This window comes from Pristis pectinata, chromosome 5 (genome assembly GCF_009764475.1).
Source record: "Pristis pectinata isolate sPriPec2 chromosome 5, sPriPec2.1.pri, whole genome shotgun sequence".
In the NCBI taxonomy this organism is placed as follows: Eukaryota; Metazoa; Chordata; class Chondrichthyes; order Rhinopristiformes; family Pristidae; genus Pristis; species Pristis pectinata.
In genome coordinates this window covers 12,873,617-12,892,625 of record NC_067409.1, presented here as the reverse complement: position 1 = coordinate 12,892,625, position 19,009 = coordinate 12,873,617, and the positions used below count along the sequence as shown (strand labels likewise).

Sequence of the window (19,009 nt, the reverse complement as noted above, 5' to 3'; positions counted from 1 at the left end):
AAACATCACTGCAACAGCTATTAAATAAGAACCATCCATCATATGGTTTACTACTACAAAAAACTATATTCATTTATCACTACCCACAATCTTCTGTATTGGTTTAGATTTTTCCTGCAAGTTCTGTTTTATTCTTCACAATCTTTCTTTATTTTCCCTCTCGTTCATGCTCCATAAATCATTTCCCTGACTTCTGATCCAGCCACATTCTTCAATCCACGCATTCAATTCCACCAGAGAGAACAGAAAGAAAATATTGGTTGATTATAATATCAATTTGCCTCATCTTCATCCACCATGAATTTGCACCTCAAGCAATTTCAAAATGGACCAAACAATTTATGACAATCAAGTCACTTAACAGAAGAATTACATGAAATACAAATCTTAGTGACAAATTATCCTGTGCTTTTCAAATACATCTATACATTGAAAACTGAAATCAGGGAAATTTATATTTCCAAAGTCTGAGCAAATTATTTCTTTCAAACCAAAACAGAAAATGCTGGAAACATTCAGGAAGTCAGGCAGCATCTGAGGAAGGAGAAACACTTAGTAGTCCGGGTCTGGGACCCTTCATCAGATATGGGAAAGAAAGAAATACAAGTTAGTTTTAAGTGGGACAACACATAAGAAAGTAGGAGTAGGAGTAGACTAGTTGGCCCCAAAGCCCATCCCACCATGGCTGATCTGACTCGGGTCTCATCTCTTCTTCTGTGCCAATTCTCCATTGCCTGATCTTTCAAAAATGTGTCTACTTCCTCTTTAAATACCCCGAGTGACCTAGCCTTCACAGCACTCCAGGAGAGGAGAATTCCAGAGATTCACCACCCATTGTGAGAAAATTCTACGCACCTTATTAAGGGACTGCTCTCTAATCTTGTAAGAAGTATCCTCTCATTCAAGATTCTCCCTCAAGTGGAAACATCTACTCTACCATGCCCCCTAAAGATCTTGTGTATTTCAATAATATTAGCCTTCATTCTGAGCTCCAAAGAATAAAGGTCTAATTTCTTTAGCAACTTATGCTATCATCCCAGAAATTAGTCCAGTGAAACGCCTCCAATAACAGTATATTCTTTCTTAAGGGGACGAAAATTGTGCACAGTACTCCAGGTATGGCCTACCAAGAACCCTGTTACAATTCCCTATTTCTAAACTCCAACTCTTTTGCAATAAAGACCAATATTCCATTTCCCTTCCTAACCACTTGCCTCACCTGCCTGCTAACTTTTTGTGATTCATGCACAAATACACCGAGATTCCATCTGCAATCTTTTTCCATTTAGGTAATAGTCTACCTTTAGATTCCTCGTACCAAACTGAAGGTCCTCACACTCTCCCCACATTAAATACCCTTTGCCAAATTTTCACCCATTTAACCTATTTATATATTAAACTATTTATACCCAGTTACAGTGTCCAAATACCATCATTGCAACATGCCCTCCCACCTACTTTGTGTCATTGGCAAACTTGGATATGTTATATACTGCCCCCTCCTCCAGGACTTGGTTTGATTATATTAAGCTTCTCTAAATGACTAGCTATTTTTCGCTACAACTGTTGTTAAGCTAGCACACCTATAGTGACTCAACTTTATTTTCTTCTCTTCTTGAAGAATGGGAGGTTGGGCAGGAGGTGTAGACAAAGGGAGTACCTCTAACATCTCCAATCGGGAGAGTCCAAATGGCTCCACGTTGGGTAGATCACTTTTTCATTGTCTGTATCAAAACTGGCCATTTCTGCCTGTCAGTCACCATCTTGGTTCAACGCACACAAAATGCTGGAGGACCTCAGCAGGTCAGGCAGCATCCATGGAGGGAAACGAACAGTCGATATTTTGGGCTGAGACCCTTCATCAGGACTGGAAAGGAAGGGGGCAAAAGTCAGGATAACAGGGTGAGGGGAGGGGTAGGAGCACGAGCTAGCGGGTGATAGGTGAGCCCAGGTGAGGGGGGGGAAGGGGGGATAAAAGGGAATGATGTGAGAAGCTAGAAGGTGATAGGTGGAAGAGGCAAAGGGCTGAAGAAGAAAGAATCTGATAGGAAAGGACAGTAGACCATGGAATAAAGGGAAGGAGGTGCGCAGGTCATGAGGGCGGGGGAGGGGAAAGAGAAGCGATGAAAGAGCCACAGAAATGAGGGAAAACAAAGGAGGGGGTGAAGGAAAACAGAGAGGAGTGGTTACCAGAAGTTAGAGAAATCGATGTTGATGCCATCAGGTTGGAGACTACCAAGACGGAATATGAGGTGTTGCTCCTCCAACCTGCGTCTGACTTCAACGTGGCAGTAGAGGAGGCTGTGGAGAGACATGTCAGTGTGGGAATGGGAAGTGGAATCAAAATGGCTGACCACTGGGAGATCCTGGCTGTTGCGGCGGACGGAGCAAAGGTGCTTAATGATCCCCAATCTGCGTTGGGGCTCACCGATATAGAGGAGGCCACACCAGGAGCACCAGATGCAATAAATGACCCCGATAGTCGGTGAAGTGCTGCCTCACCTGGAAGGACTGATTAGGGCCCTGAATGATGGTGGTGGAGGAGGAGGTGTAGGGGCAGGTGTGACACTTTGCACGGATGCAGGGATAAGTGCCAGGAGGGTGATCACTGCGGAGGGATGAGTGGCACAGATTGGGGGACCGCTTCATCAAGCACCTTCTCTCTGTCCACCACAACAGCCAGGATCTCCCAGTGGCCAGCCACTTTAATTCCATTTCCTGTTCCCACATTGACATGTTGGTCCACGACCTCCTCTACTGCCACATTGAGGCCAGACATGGGTTGGAGGAGCAACACCTCATATTCTGTCTTGGGAGTCTCCAACCTGACGGCATCAACATCGATTTCTCTAACTTCTGGTAACCCCACCCCTCTGTTTTCCTTCAGCCCCTTCTTTGCTTTCACTCATTTCTGTGGCCTTTTCACCCCTTCTCTTTCCCCTCCCTCTCCCTCGTGACCTGCCCACCTCCTTCCCTTTATTCCATGGTCTACTGTCCTTTCCTATCAGATTCTTTTTCCTTCAGCCCTTTGCCTCTTCCACATCACCTCCTAGCTTCTCACATCATTCCCTTTTACCCCCCCACCAACCTACCTTCCCCATCTCACTTATCACCTGCCACCTACCCTTTTATTCTGGCTTTTGCCTTCTTCCTTTCCAGTCTGGATGATGAGTCTCGGCCCGAAACTTCGACTGTTCATTTCCCTCCACAGATGCTGCCTGAACTGCTGAGTTCCTCCAGCATTGTGTGTGCGCTGCTCCAGATTTCCTGCATCTGCAATCTCTCTGTGTCACCATGTTGGTTCAGTTTTTCTCATTCCATTCGTATTGACTGACTTGCAGGGCATGTCCCACTGCCTCACCATTTGCAATACACTACACAGACAAAGAAGCTTAATGTGGTGCTGCTAATTACCCCATTAAGCCATTCGGACTCACCACATTAAAGGTACTTCCTTTATTCTACACATCTCTATCCCCACTGTCTCCCCTAATGAAAACTAAGTTGTATTTCTCTCTTTGCCAGTTCTGACAAAGAGCTCTAAACTTGAAACACTTACTGTTTCTCCCTCCACAAATGCTGCCTGACCTGCTGAGTGCTTCCAGCATTTTCTGTTTTATTTCAGATTTCCAGCATTGGCAATTTTATGATTTTCAAATTATTTACTTTACTGGGTCCTTGAAATTGCAAAGTTAGCTAAATCTTCTAAGAAAATAATTCTAAGCTTAAACATGTAGGTAGGATTCCTGAACACCGTGTCTTTGGCTGTTTCTTCCCTCTAATCCATCTGCTCCTGGAGTACAGTGGTAGGAACACCCTTGTCCTTCTCCCAAGCCAAATCCGGGCAGCAGCAGCCAACAGATGATTCAATCACAAAACAATTCAGCCGATTTCCATCCTTGCCTGAAATCAATACAATTTGTGACTGAAACTGTTGACCAGCAATAAATGGTCACCCTGACTGATTTCCCTCCCCCACTCTCAAATCTAAAGCAGAGCCAACTCTCGGCCCCTGGCAAATTCAACTAATTCAATGTAAACTTGGACTTCATGCTCTCTATGACGTGGCTGAATTAGGGCATTTATCCGAACTAGACCAACAGGAAATCTAGTTTGTTATTCTACAGCAGGCGTACATCTAAAACTACATCAAATTATGACTAGCTAATTAACAGAAAGATGTCTAATCTCAAAGTAACACATTTAGAAGTTATCATCAAGTTTATAAAACATTATTTGACAGAAGCAACTATGCATTAGGCCATACAGACTTTGTAATATATTGCCAACTACAAAATTATTTTCCAGATAACCTAACAATTTTACTCCAAAACCAGACTATTGAATCCTATCCTACATCCAATGTCTTTCTTTTCTTAGGCATCATTTTGTAAACTGAATAAAATAAATCAAGAGATGAAACTATTGCAAATCCTATTTCAGATATTCATAAACAAGATACAGCATGTTGTATAATATTCCAAGCCATCCAAATTTCAAGGGAGTCCAGAAAAAATAACTCGTCTTGTTGAAACAATTACCAATCATACATGGAATCTCACAATTCCTATAGCACAGGAGGGAATTATTTGGGCTATCTATTCCGTACCAGCTCTTGAGAGAGCATTCCATTCAATCTCATTCCCCTACTCTTTCCCTGTAGCTCTGCAAGTTATTTTCTCTCAAATGCATAACCAAATCACTTAAAAGTTCCAAGTGGCTGCAAGGATGGCAGAAACGGCAACTTCCAGATCATAAATCCACTCTGCTTAAAACAATGTTTTCTTACATATCCCACCGCTCCCTGATGTTTAATCATTTATTAATGAGAGGAACTTCTCTATTTGCTCTATCTAAATCCATCATGACCTTGTGTACATTAATTGAATCTCTTTTCAGTCTGCCTTGTTTGAAAGAGAACAACCTCAGATTCTACAATTTAACCTTGCTGCAGAAATCCATCATTCCTGGAACCATTCTAGTAAATCTTTTCTGCGCCAGGATCTTCATATCCTTCTTAAAGTGTAGTGATTTAAACTGTTTGTCACTTGCCTATTTATTCCACGAACCTTCATGTTCCCAACAAGCCTTTTACATGGGAGAAATGAAACCTGTAGTTCTGTACAATTAACCAAACATTCAGAACAAAAGACTAACCGGCACAACATACCTTCCACTAATCAGCCTCAAAAATCAATGAGAAGCAATCTCCATCCTCCTCCATCCCTGATCCAAACTATCGTAAGCCCTCATCTTCCCTCCATCTAAATCCCCAACCCTTCCATTTCTTTTCCCTCTACTCCAGACTTTTTTCCCCAGACTTCATCCGGACCAGATATTTCTAAATACTAAGTATGCTAAACTTGAATACTGAAATTGCACCCTCCCCTGACTTTCTCTGTGCAAAAAGTAAATATTAAACTTTATGGGAGTTTGAAAAGTAGATACCAAGAACTAACAAAAAAGTATATCATGAAATATAGACTTTATCAGTAGAACTCAAATAAAAGAAGCCTGGCTCCACTTGTACAATCGTTAAGCAAGGAACTGCAAATGCTGTTAATCTGAAATAAAAACCAGAGAATCCTAGAAATACTTCTCAATGTTGCTTTTCATTGAAATTATCAGAACTTTCACCAGTTTTGATGAAATGCCAATCACCTGTTATGTTAACGTTTTTGTGTCCACGGATGCTCCGTGACCCAAGTATTTCCAGCACAAGTACTAAGTATTTATTCCAGTTATAGAGTGCTGCATATGGAGCACTAAATTCCAGTTGCCACATATCAAAAAGGATATAACAGATAGGGAGATCTGAGCAAAATAATTAGAATAATCAGATACATTCTTTTTAATAGATAAGATTTAGAGGTAGAGGTAATCTAATTTAGATTTTTAAAGTTATAAAAGATTCAATAAAGCCCAAGATTTCTTATGGAGAATCTAGAACATGAGGGCATAACCTTGAAATTATAGTCAGATCATTTGGGAACACAAAAAGTAGTTCTTTGCACATGCTGACTGGAATAGCCTCTCCATAAAAGTGATGGATGCAGTTAAATTGTAGCTTTCAAGACAGGGATCAATAGTTTTTTTTATTGTTAACCAAGGGTCAGAGATAGCGATCAGAGGTAGATCAAATGGAGTTAAGCTGCAGATCAGCTAGCATCCAAATGAACTGTGGAACTGGCGCAAGGAGCTCAATGACCTACATCAGTTCTTATCTTTCCATAAAGAAGCCTTTGGAGCTCAGTTTATCTTCATTTCGGCATGACAAGCTGGAACATGTAAAACTGAGGAGCTGCATTATCATGTCTAGATGGGGATGCAATTGCCACTTGATAAGTGTATACAGACATTTTGTGACATAAATGTAGACACTGAATATTGGGAAAAATACGGAAAATTATGGCAAAAGGTAACAGGAATGTATAGAAATTTTATGGTTTAATTATTGGACCGGTATTCAATCTGGACCATTGACCTGGAGACTTTCAAATCCAACCACAGCAACTAAGGAATTTAAATTCAAGTCATTAAGTAAATCTGGAATGAAAGAAAAACATAGTATCAGCAACGCTTTCCATAAAATCACTGGATTTTCTAAAAACTCATCTAGGTCAGTAATGCCCCATAGGAAAAGAAATCTGCCATCTTTACACAGTCTAGAATACATTTGTTTCCAGATCCATTGATATGATTGGCTCTGAAATGGACGAGCAAGCCACTCCGACAAATACCAATGAGCATTGAATGCCAGCTTTAACAGTGGTATCCACACCCTATGAACAAGCATACTTAAAATAAATTATTGGCATAAATATTAATAGAGTTGTGACATTTTCTGTAGCTAGCTCGCCTCAATTCCACTATAGCTTAGATTGCTCCAATATTGATTTGTCCATTTAGATACTTCCTTAAACACTTGGTGGCTAAAAATTATGAAGAATATGCACATGACACCGGCAATTTGAAAGGAACAGTGAACTATGATAATTGACTACTAATATTCCAACTATAACACTACCATTAAAAAGTGATGATCTTCAGGTTCTGCCCGCAGATATTTGAATATCACGTGTTCCATAAACCTCTCCATTAGATCCCAGTCTTCAACTATACCATGTCGAATGGGCCACTAGAAATGTAAAAAGAAATCTATCATCAGGTATAGCTTTGTCACCTGTTGTATGTCTGTGATTAATACTAAGCACAGCATTGTTCAGCAATTCTTCAATATCAATTCTAGAAGCCTTCACAACGCACACTGAACAGAAATAAAATTAATTCTCTTTGACACATTATGTACCATGCTGTACAAATCAAATAAGAATCATAATACACCTCACAATGTCTTGTAATTTCTTGCAAATGGATGATCTTACTACATTTAATTACATATTTGAATATGAATTTTGGGTCATGAAATGGTACAAATGCACCACAAAAGAAGGTTGATTATCCAATTGGCTTTCACATCCACGAATGATATTTTTCACATACCAAGGAGAAAACATAAAGAAAAGCAATAGTTCAAATCATAACATCACATAGGAACGCCCAACTTCCTTCTATTTGTGCACGAAATAAGTTTTCAACCCATGTTGCTTCCAAGGAAATGAGGAACGTCTCAAAAAAAACTACAGGAATCCTCTATTTCCATATAAATATACACAGAAGGAATTGAGTCAATACAGCTACAGAGCCAAAGATAATTTACTTACATCACTTGATGGGTTATGCATTTGAAATAGCAGCATGCAGCGAGTTTGGAAGAGTTTCTAAGCTTCCTTCTCTCACGAAGTAGGAAAAGAGATTCATTTTCTGAAGTCAAATAATCTAATCAGGGCTAGACTTGTTTCATCAATGTCCCAATGTGAACTATCGATGTGAATGACAAGTAAAAACACAGGTTTTAGAATTTCCTAAATTCTTTGTGTTTAATCTGCTTGTGGACTTCAGGATTCCAAATGATGTCATGGGTGAAATCAGAGGCAGCAGAAGGAAATTTAGACTGTTTATGCAATGTTCAGAATACTGTTTACTCAAAGCAGTAGATAAGTAGAGAGCTCTGAAATGAGCTGAACTTCAGAACTGAACTTAAGGCTAGAGAATGGGCACCAAGACTGTGGAAAATATCCTTCTTTCTAAGAATGAAGAACAGAGATACAAGAGATTCTGCAGATGCTGGAATCTGGAGCAACACACACAAAATGCTGGAGGAACTCAGCAGGTCAGGCAGCATCTACGCAGGGAAATAAGCAGTCGACATTTCGGGTCGAGACCCTTCATCAGGACCTGATGTGATGTGAATGTGAATTATCGATGTGAATGACCAATAAGCCTCTCCAATGGTAAGTGCAGGGCAGTGTATTTTGTTAGGAATCTACATACTTCTTGGAAAAATAGTTTCAAAGGATAGAGGAGCAAAAAAAAACTGGAGGCCTAAAAATGAAAAGCCATGGATTTCTCTGTTGCAAGTTTAAAAGGCAGTCTAAGGTAGGGAGGCCAGACATCCCAATAATAATGGGATAGCTTGGATTGGAAGGCCTTTGCCCCAGCACTCAATCTGGACACTGTCAGGATAATTTTTCATAGTTGCTATATCATACTTGGTGATCTGTAAATGTTTGTACAGAAATTGCAGACTAATGAACTTGCAGTTTACTGAATAAAATCAGTTAATTGGAGAGAAGTATCTAGATGAGCAATTGAATCACCAGGCTATGAACCAAGCACTAGTAAATTGAATTTGTAAATGATGAGCAGTGTCCTTGGTCAATTCTCTTAACAAAGAGGAGCCTTTGACACCCCCTCTCATTCCAGGAGACAACCAGCATTAGAAACTGCAGCCAGAGAGCATAAGGAAGAATAGAAACCAATCAGTCAAGTCAAGTTGAGTTTATTGTCATATGCAAAAGTACAGTGAGGTACAGGTACAGTGAAAAAGTTGATTACAGCAGCATCAGAGGCACATAGATTCAGACAACACACGGAACAGAAATTGTACATAAATTATACAAGACAGTAAACAAAAAAAGACATTAGTGCAAAAAAACACAATCAGCAATAAGTCCACAGATGTGCAAGAGGTCCATAGTGTTCCGTTGCTAAGGAAGGATTAGGGTTGTGAGGTCGGTTCAAGAACTTGATGGTTGTACCAAAGTAGATGCTTCTGAAACTGGTGGTGTGGGATTTCAGGCTTCTGTAACCCCTGCCCAACGGTAGCAGCAAGAAAAGGGCATGATCTGAATAGTAGAGATCCTTAATGACAGATGCCGTCTTCTTGAGGCAGCACCTCATGCAGATGCTTTCAGTGATGGGGAGGGCTGTGCATGTGATGGACCGGGCTGCATCCACTACTCTGCGCAGCCTCCTGCATTCCTCTGAGGTGAAATTCCCATACCAGGCCATGATGCAACCAGTCAAGATACTTTCAACAGTGCATCTGTAGATGTTTGTTGGAGTATTTGGTGACATGCAAGATATCCTTAAGCTCTAAGAAAGTAGAGGTGCTGGTTTGCCTCCTTCATGATTGTATCGATGTGATCTATGTGCTGGGCCCAGGACAGGTCATCCAAGATATTAACACCCAGGAATCTGAAGGTGCTAACTCTCTCCACCTCTGAGCCACCAATGAAAACAGGCATGTACTCTCCGAACTTCCCCTTCCTGAAGTCTACCATCAGTTCCTTGGTGTTGTTGGCGTTGAGCACGAGGCTGTTATTGCGGCACCACTCAACCAGGAGTTTTATCTCACACCTGTATACTGACTCTTCACCAACCACGATTCGGCCAATAACAGTGGTGTTGTCACCGAATTTGCAGATGGTACTCAGACACACAGTTGTGGGTGTAAAGAGAGTAGAGCAGGGAGCTAGGCACGCAACCTTGAGATGCACCTGTGTTGATGGTCAGTGAGGAGGAGATGATGTTACCGATCCATACTGATTGAGATCTGCCAATGAGAAAATCCAGTTGCAAAGGGAGGTACCGAGGCCCAGGTCATGGTGCTTGACAATAAGCTAGGAGGGGATAATTGTGTTGAACGCTGAGGTACTGAATGAAGTCATGGCCAACTCAGCTCAGCCCAACTTCTGCCACCTTCTATACCCCCATACTTTCCTTTAGTACTACCTTCTATGTGTGATCCCTGCTGAGGGGTTACAAATTCCCTGTAGCTACAGAGACCACTGGATCATTGCAGGCTGCTGATAGAGAAAAGCTATTCCTCAGTATTCCTTCTGGATGCTATGAATAACGTGCTGAAAAGAGCAATTAAATATTGAGATGAGCTCATCATTATCATGTTTAGTTCACTGATAGCAAAGTACTGAAAACAGTTCTGGAACAATGCCCAGACCCTGCACAACAGCAATTGGTGCTATGGATAAGGATGGCTTTCCACATTTAAACGGTTAGGCAATCAGGTTCCAGCAAATTCCATTTCCTCCCCCCACGCCCCAATCGCTATTGAAAGTTGATCTTGCAGTGATCCCTGCATGGCCCTTTGCAGAACAGTCTCTTATGCACTAGCATCCATATCAAGCAAACACCAAAATACTCTATCTCCACCCACCTGAAATCAAAATGAGTATTTTTTAGCCACTTCCTCAAAACCCTTCCCTAATTTTTCAAATGACCTGCTCCACACATCAGTTAAACCTATTGTAACCACCTACATGTACATTTGTTAAGTTTTATTCGGCTAGATTACATGTGCCTTTAGCCACCAGTTCTATAGAGTCCTGCAGTGGAGCATGAACATACTGACAAGAGGGGCCAGATGTACTTTGCATTCAACCCCTCAGGTTTACATCAAGGTCTAGTGGCATAGGAAGTAGGACCCCATTCATTTCAATAGGATTCCTGACCGTGAATGAAAAGGTAATTGCAAGCAAGGTTTTATTTCTATTTAATTAACACATTCAGCAAAATATATAACATCCTAATAAATTTAATTTATTAATAATTTTGTTTTAATTGTACCAGTCTATTTGAACAATTTTTAAATGGCTCTATCAGAAGCATTTATTAACAATTCAAAGGCCCTTGACAAAGGTGAGGTGTCAAAAGGCCACAGGGGCTTTCCAGGAGCAGAGCCTCAGAATACACAAGCCACGGCACAGCCTCTGCTTGTGGTGTACTCTGGTTTGCCGCAAGACTCTTGGGCTCCAGGGTCAACTTAGCCAGCTATCCATATCACGAGCAGGCAACCCACAGTGCCAATTTAGGCAGTGGACCAGCCCAAGGATCTGGCTCAATATATATATACATACACACACATACATAGTCCACCCTGAAAGCTTTGTGCAGATACTTCCTACTTACTCCCTGGTCACCCCATCCCCAGGATCCCCAGGCATTGTGGTCCTTTGAGGCATATTTCTGTGGGAATGATGAGGTGGAAAAAGGAAGACATTAGGATTTTCAGTGGGCTGAAACACTTGTACAGAAGTACATACTGAGGTAGAAGTGCATTTTTGTTTAATAAGAGCATTTGCACCCAATTTCCTGTATTAGTATTTGTTTGTAACCTTCTTCCCTCAATTGTATTGTCCATATTGCAGCAACACTAACACACTCTGATCTCCAAAAATGTTTTCTTGTAATCTGCGTTGAGATACAATGTAACAGAGGCATAGGTAACCTCTTACTTTTTCTATTGGAAGAAAACAGGCCACGATTTGTCAAACTTCCCTCACAAATTTCTTTTGGGGAAAAAAAAATCAGCCATGATTGAATGGTGGAGTAGACCCAATGGGCCAAATGGCCTAATTCTGCTCCTAATCCTTATGGTCTTATTTTATGGTCTAACCCTGATGGATTATAATAATAATGCATGGAAAAAAAGAAAATTTGCACACAAAGGATTTTCTGACGCTGTGATTTGTATCAGAAAACATTTTGGCTTACAACTTTAAAAATTTGCAGGATTTTTAATTTGTCTCCTGAAATGTAATGGCAGCAAGGAAAACAAAATGTTTTAATTACCTTTGTGGCATACGTAGGTTTATCTACAGCTTCATCTCCTATATAAAAGTCTAGGTCATCCACTCCCCGCACCAATCTTCGCTGTGCGTGGTCACCTACTTTGGCTGACTCTTTGATAGCAATACCTGGTGAGATACAATATGCAGGAGGTCAGTAAGAACCTACATGCAATCAATTACATCAACTTAAATAGTGTTACTATATCACCGATATTGCAATTTGACAGGCTCTTAAAAATCTAATGGTTTGAGGTAACTATGGCAACTAATGTATGCGAGTGCTGGAAGCCAACAATCACATATTATCTTGTTTGTTCAGTTCAGGGGAATAAAATGCAAATCCATTGAAGGAAGGGTTTTCACCAAAAGGAACTGGGGGCGTTAAAAGCCGCCTGACTGTGCCTCATCAGTAACAATACATCCCATGTCAAAATTGGAGCTTTGTGTGTTAAAGTGAAATTCGCTAAACAATGGACTTCAAGATAAATGAGAATTCTTGGTGCAAAATATGTATAATAAATTTAAATTGTAACTAAACCCACATAAACTTAAAAGCACTATCAAATGGAAATCATAGAAATCATAATGTCATCAAACAATGATATTAGCCGATAGATGCTGTTCAGCCCATTGTGCCTGAACCTATCCAATTTGCCTCAAACCCTGATCCTGTCCCCACAACTTTCCAATTCCCTTTTGATAATACTGAATTCACTTCCAGTATCCTTTTAGGCAGAGCATTCCAGATCACAATTGCTTACTATATAAAATAAAATCTTAAGTTACCTCTTATCCTTTTGCTGTTACCTCAAATCTACACCTTCTGGTTACCAACCTTTCTGTCACTGCAAATGGTTTCTCAATACTTGCTCTGTCAAAGTTAATCCTGATTTTGAATACTCTCATCAAGGTGAGCAACCACAACTTCTCAAGACTGCACATAATCCCAATGCCAGTCCAGCACATGCCTGCATCCTTTCCAATACCCCTGAAAACATCTCGATATTGTGGAGACCAGAACTGAACGCATTACTCTAACTGGAGTCCAATCCGTGCTTTATAAAGGTTCAGCACAACTTCCTTGTTTTTACACTCTTCGCCTCTTTATAAAGCCATGGAGCCCTTGCGCTTTATTAGTAAACAACAGCCTTCTCAACTTGTCCTGCCATCTTCAAAGATTTTTGTGCACATACCTCCATGGATTTGGCAGGCTGCAAGGTTCAAGGATTTTGAATAGAAAAGGGAGTCGGAGATGGGGAGCTTTTTTTTTGCAAGGACAGTGCACTCAAAGTGTTGGGTTTTTATTCCCACAAAGCTGGTGATGGCAGATTTTAAATCAGGGGCAATCAGAAGCTGAAGAAAGATAACTATACGCACCATCCGTTGACATTGTGCTCATGAAGGGAAACTAGGTAGTCAACTATTCGGCCAGAATAGGATCAAAGGATTAATAATGTGTTAAAGAGGTAATGAGGCAGAAGCTGGAAAAGTTGCAGAAATATCTGATCTCAGTGCCAGGTCACTAGGAAACATTATAGAAACTTTGTCCAATGGGAAAGACGTAGATAGCCACGATATTTATGACATAAGAAATCCCACTAGTTTCACACATTTGTTGATCAAGATGAAAGTGGAGGAGGTGGGGAGGGCAGTACATGAAGATCATTTGTTCAGAGAAGCTGGTTATTATCTTACATTCATCATTTCTGGATGACCTTAACCAGTTTAGGTGACAGACAGCATAACCACAAGATGCTGAATATGATCCAGACAAATCTATTGATGGTTCTCCAAGTTGTTTTTCTACTGAAGGCAACAGCAGGTATATATAAAAACAGCTTTAATGCAGCAAGATCTCTCAAAACATTTCACAGGTTTTAGACAAAAATTTGACACCATGCCAAACAAAGAGACATTAGGGCAGATGATGAAAAGCTTGCTCAAGAGAAAAAGATTTTAAAGATGCATCTTAAAAGGGGTACAGAGAGAGAGAGATGGGGTTCTAGATATTTGGGCCTTTCTTGAGCTGAAAGAAAGACGACAAGGTGGACGAATTAAATCTGGGGATGACCAAGAGGCTAGAATTGAAGGACTGCAAATATATCAGAGGGCTTTGTTTTGTAAATAATCCCCCTACGCTCATGACTGTGTGGGTAGACACAGCTCAGACACCATCTATAAATTCGCCGATGACACCACTGTTGTGGTAGAATCTCAGATGGCGGTAAGGAGGCGTACAGGTAGATCGGCTGGTTGAGTGGTGTCACAACAACAACCTCACACTCAATGTCAGCAAGACCAAGGAAATGATTGTGGACTTCAGGAAGGGGAAGTTGGGAGAACATACACCAGTCCTCATTGAAGGGTCAGCGGTGGAAAGGTTGAGCAGCTTCAAGTTCCTGGGCATCAACATCTCATGTCTTGGGCCCAACACATCGATGCAATCACAAAGAAGGCACGCCAGCGGCTCTAATTCATTAGGAGTTTGAGGAGATTTGGTACGTCACCAAAGACTCTTGCAAATTTCTACAGATTTATGGTGGAGAGCATTCTGACTGGCTGCATCACCACCTGGTATGGAGGCTCCAATGTGCAGGATCGAAAGAGGCTGTAGAGGGTTGTAGACTCAGTCAGCTCCATCACGAGCACAACCCTCCCCTCCATCGAGGCCATGTTCAAGAGACCGTGCCTCAAGGCGGCGGCATTTGTCACTAAGGACCTTCACCATCTGGGACATGCCCTCTTCACGTTACTACCATCAGGGAGGAGGTACAGGAGCCTGAAGACCCACACTCAATGATTCAGGAACAGCGTCTTCCCCTCTGCCATCAGGTTTCTGAATGGCCCATGAACCCTACCTCATTATTCCTCTTTTGCACTATTTATTTATTTTTGTAACTTACAGTAATTTTTATGTCTTCCTGTCTTGCACTGTACTGCTGCGGCAAAACAACAAATTTCATGACATATGTCAGTGATAATAAACCTGATTCTGATAATTAACAAAGAATCATAACAAGAACTGCTAATGGAACTAAACACATGAAAATTCTGGGTGATTTCTTTACAGAGGGTAAAAGAAGGATAATATTCAAATCTACAGTGCTTGAACTTAGGAAGCAAAGATGAAAGGTGTACCTTGTGGAAATGTTTATAGTGGGGACAAGGGCACCAAAGGTATTTGAATAGGTGTGACTTAACCAATCAGTAACTGCAGTAAAGTCATGTGGATTGTGAGAACACTTGGGATTTGGAAATGCAGTACAAGGCATTTAAAGTTTTTATCCAGTCACTAAATATTGAAAAAAAATGAGCATGATGGAGCATGACACGAAGAGAAGACAAGAAAAAATATCAAGTTCAAGACCATTCACCTCGGACCTGAAACAGGAACTGTTTGTCTTTCCGCAGATGCTGCCTGACCTGCTGAGTGTTTCCAGCATTTTCTGCTTTTAGTTCACACTTCCAGCATCTACAGTTGATTTTTTGATTTTCAGGAAAATAATCAGTTGGAATAGAATTGCCACATGAAATGAAACTGAGAGATTGGCTGTGAAAATTTAAACCTGAGGAAAGACAGGGGAAAAGGAAAGGTAATAAACTCAGTGGAGTAAGCAACAAGGGTTGAGATGAAGTTTGAAATCACAGAGGAGACGTTCAGTGAAAAGAAATATTTTCCAAGAAACAAGCCATGATTCTCCAATGGATGGTAAAATGAGAGCCAAGAGGCCAGGAGTATAATTCACCTGCACTCAACCACATTTAGATGATTAGATAGCTTCAAACTATACAAAGGCTAGAGACCATCAGGCTACCACTCAATTTAAGGCCATAGCAGATCAATGAAACAATCACCCTTCTACAACGCCAGCTCTGTGATCTCTTCCTTACTCCAAACTCTCCAAATTTCTGTCCTCCAGCAATTCCAACCTTCTAAAAACTCCACACTAAACTATCTGGGAATTGTCCTCAGCTATCCCTGCTCTCAACAGCTCATTTTCAATCCTCATTTGGAACTTTCCCTACATAACTTCCCCATACTAGGCAAGCATAGTGTAGTCAACTCCACCAAGAATGCTTTACTGTAGTTGCCAATATTTGGCTTCTAGAAGACAACTTCCAAATTACTCCTTTCTGTTACTAAAAGCTAAAATTATTCCATTAGATCACACATTTTGTTTATCCTCATATGTCCTTTCATCTTTATGCAAACTGACAAACTTGAAAGGGACGAAATTTATTCTTATTCACTACCTTGGCAGCCTTCAGTCAAATAGCCTTTTCCAACCCATAATAATGTGACATCATGTGTATTTTCTCTGGCGAGAGGAACATTGTGCATGCTAATAGCATATGTTCCAAACTCTCTGACAGAAGTTTATGTGCTTGACTTCAGGTATTGATGCCACACACTGTGCCACCCAGCTGCCAAAAAAACTGTTTCTCTATGGCATCATCACAAGCAAAGTAATCAATACCATGGCTTTAGAAATCAGATCTAAACTATTTCATTTATTGTTTGTTTGTACCTTTTATTTTGATATTGCAGCAAGTAAACTGAGATTCAAAGAGTAGGCTTATTTTGTTTTCTCAGTAAATGATTGAAATTTAAGAACAGCAATAACTCTCCAATGGTCCAGACAATGGTCCAGACATGGTCTTTAAAAAAGGAGATACAGAAGGCATTAATTTAAGAACAGATTCACAGCAAGACCAAATAAAATAAATCCTGTTGAGAACCCCACAAAGGAAACAAAAAACTTCCTGCTCAAATTTACAACCCTGATTATGGTTCTTTGAAGCTATATAATTAAATTATTGACAAATCACTAATTTGCTCTACACCATGTAGCATTTGTTATGGTTATTCTAGGGTGAGTCATTATCAACCAAATGTTGCATCTTTCCCAGCATTTAATGAAAGAAAAGCATCAGAGAAGATATGCCACTCTACTTAAACAGAAGCCCCTAGGTAGTGGGGAGAAAGGACGAATGAGAAATTTGATTTGGTCAAATTTCATTGCTCACTGAGAAGATGAGATAGTTATACATCATAGTGCAGTGGGGAGGGTGGAGGATGGAGGTGAGGGGCAGGGGATTATACCACAAAATATGGAGGAACACATGGAAAATAAAGCCAAAATTAGAACCTTTGTTAAGTACAAATGTTTGGGAGAGAATGTGTTTTGAATAGTATGTTAAACGGTTTTTATCAAAAGTGCAGCCTGTATCACACTTCTCCACTATTTCCATTGCCACAGGAAGTAGCACTATAATAACACAGAACATCGAAGATGACCTAGTAGGTTAAATGGCTAACGTACATTACCTGTAGTGTAAATACATGGCAGGAAAAATTGGGTTAAGTTAATGTGCACACGACAGAGAATAGGATACGGAAAACTAAGTGTGAGAATGCTCGAAGAGCCAGGAAAGACTTGATGGGGGAAAATGGCCTCCTTCCATGTCATAAAAGATGAGAGATACAGTTTAATTTTTTTCCCCCGCATGAAGTCATCAATGGTACATTCATTTCCAAGAAAAGGCAAGAAGCAAATTTCTTCTCCTGCCTCAACTAATGCTGTTCAGAAGCAGTGGAATGCACCAGCATATAATAATGTACTGGCCATCATATAATAATGTACTGCCCATCATATTCTTCAGTCCTTCTGAAGGTCAGCCAGTTTGTTTTTAATTTAATCGACAACATTGGCATCCCTAACAATCTGCCCTATTAAGGCAGTGGGTTTGAAGTCACATGTAGGTCAAACTTCCTCCTCTAAAAGCACATTAGTGAACCTGGGTTTTTTTTTAATGACATTCCAGTGGCTTCACAGTCAGCTTTACTGGCACAAGCTTTTTATTCCAGATTTCCTTAATTACTAGGATTCAAATTTCCCACTGACAGAGGGATCAAAGGTCCAGGCCTCTGACTGACCATTATAAAGACCAAAGAGTATGGTGAGTAGCACATTACTATGATCAAGGTAGGAGAACAAATGTGCTTCTTGCCTCGCACAGTAACTTGATCAACATTCCCATTTCAGTGGAGCAGTGACTGAGTCAAAAGTTGGAACAAGCAAATTTTAACCCACTTGGAAGAATACGTTCTAATTTATGGCAATTTTCTGGGAACCACAGTACAGTCCAGTACCACATCATCTTGAGTTCTCTGAAACATTTTACTGATGCAAAGTCATACTTAGAGTTAAAGGAGATAGGTCCTAGGGCAAGGGACTTATGTCAAATGAAATGAAACTACAAAAGATTCTGTCAAATGAAATAAGAATACAAAGGTTATGTTTGTATTTCCCCTCGAAGTTAAAAAATACATTATTATGTCATTAAACTAGATTAAACTGCAAAATAGAACTGGAAATATTTTTAAAAAGACATTCATTTTACTTACATGAAGGAATGATGAACTGTGGTTCTGTGTTACCTGCATAACCAAGCTTTGTGTATCTGAGGGGAAGACAGGGAGATCGGAAAAGAGAGAGAGAGAGAGAGAGAGAGAGAAAAAGAAACATCCTTAGCCTTTATCTTTCATGTCTCTTTTTACTGTGCTTTCTATGAAAACCATGTGCCAGCAGAAGCAGCTTTGACACTGTTCAAAAAGCAGATTAAAATAAGTTTAAACAAGAGAAAACTGACCTCAGCAAAATATATTGAAAATCTTTCTTTGATCCTTAATTCTTTGGTATTTTGTACAATGTTATAATGCTTTCATGTAATAAATTTCATTAAAAATTGAATTGCAAAAGATGCGTGACCAAAGCACAGAACAATTACTAATTATTTCAAAATATTAACTTTCTGTAGGTCCTTCAGCTACTTTTGTACTTGGACATGAAAATTCTGCCTTTCTTTTGTTGTTACAGCAGAAAACAATCACTTTAAAGCAAAAGACAGGAAAACAATGAATCTAGAACCTTGCAAAGAATGCAAACCATCCTAAATTACTTTCCATATTGTTTCAAGTACATTGTGCTGAGCAAAGAAAGGGCAAGTACAAA

At 40.2% G+C, this 19,009-nt stretch overlaps 1 protein-coding gene across 4 annotated transcripts in view; it reads right to left on the bottom strand.

Moving 5' to 3' along the window:
• actr3b (actin related protein 3B) overlaps window positions 1-19,009 on the bottom strand; it is a 74,451-nt gene that overhangs the window by 37,240 nt on the left and 18,202 nt on the right. The window contains exons 2-4 of one of the 4 annotated variants that reach the window (XM_052015927.1): window positions 18,403-18,458; window positions 11,995-12,119; window positions 7,028-7,138 (exon numbers count right to left, since the gene is read on the bottom strand). In XM_052015927.1, the coding sequence (XP_051871887.1) occupies window positions 7,028-7,138; window positions 11,995-12,119; window positions 18,403-18,458 (292 nt within the window). Of the gene's footprint in view, window positions 1-7,027; window positions 7,139-11,331; window positions 11,385-11,994; window positions 12,120-12,779; window positions 12,812-18,402; window positions 18,459-19,009 lie in introns of those variants that run through there. The other 3 variants (XM_052015929.1, XM_052015928.1, XM_052015930.1) reach the window with 3 other exon arrangements.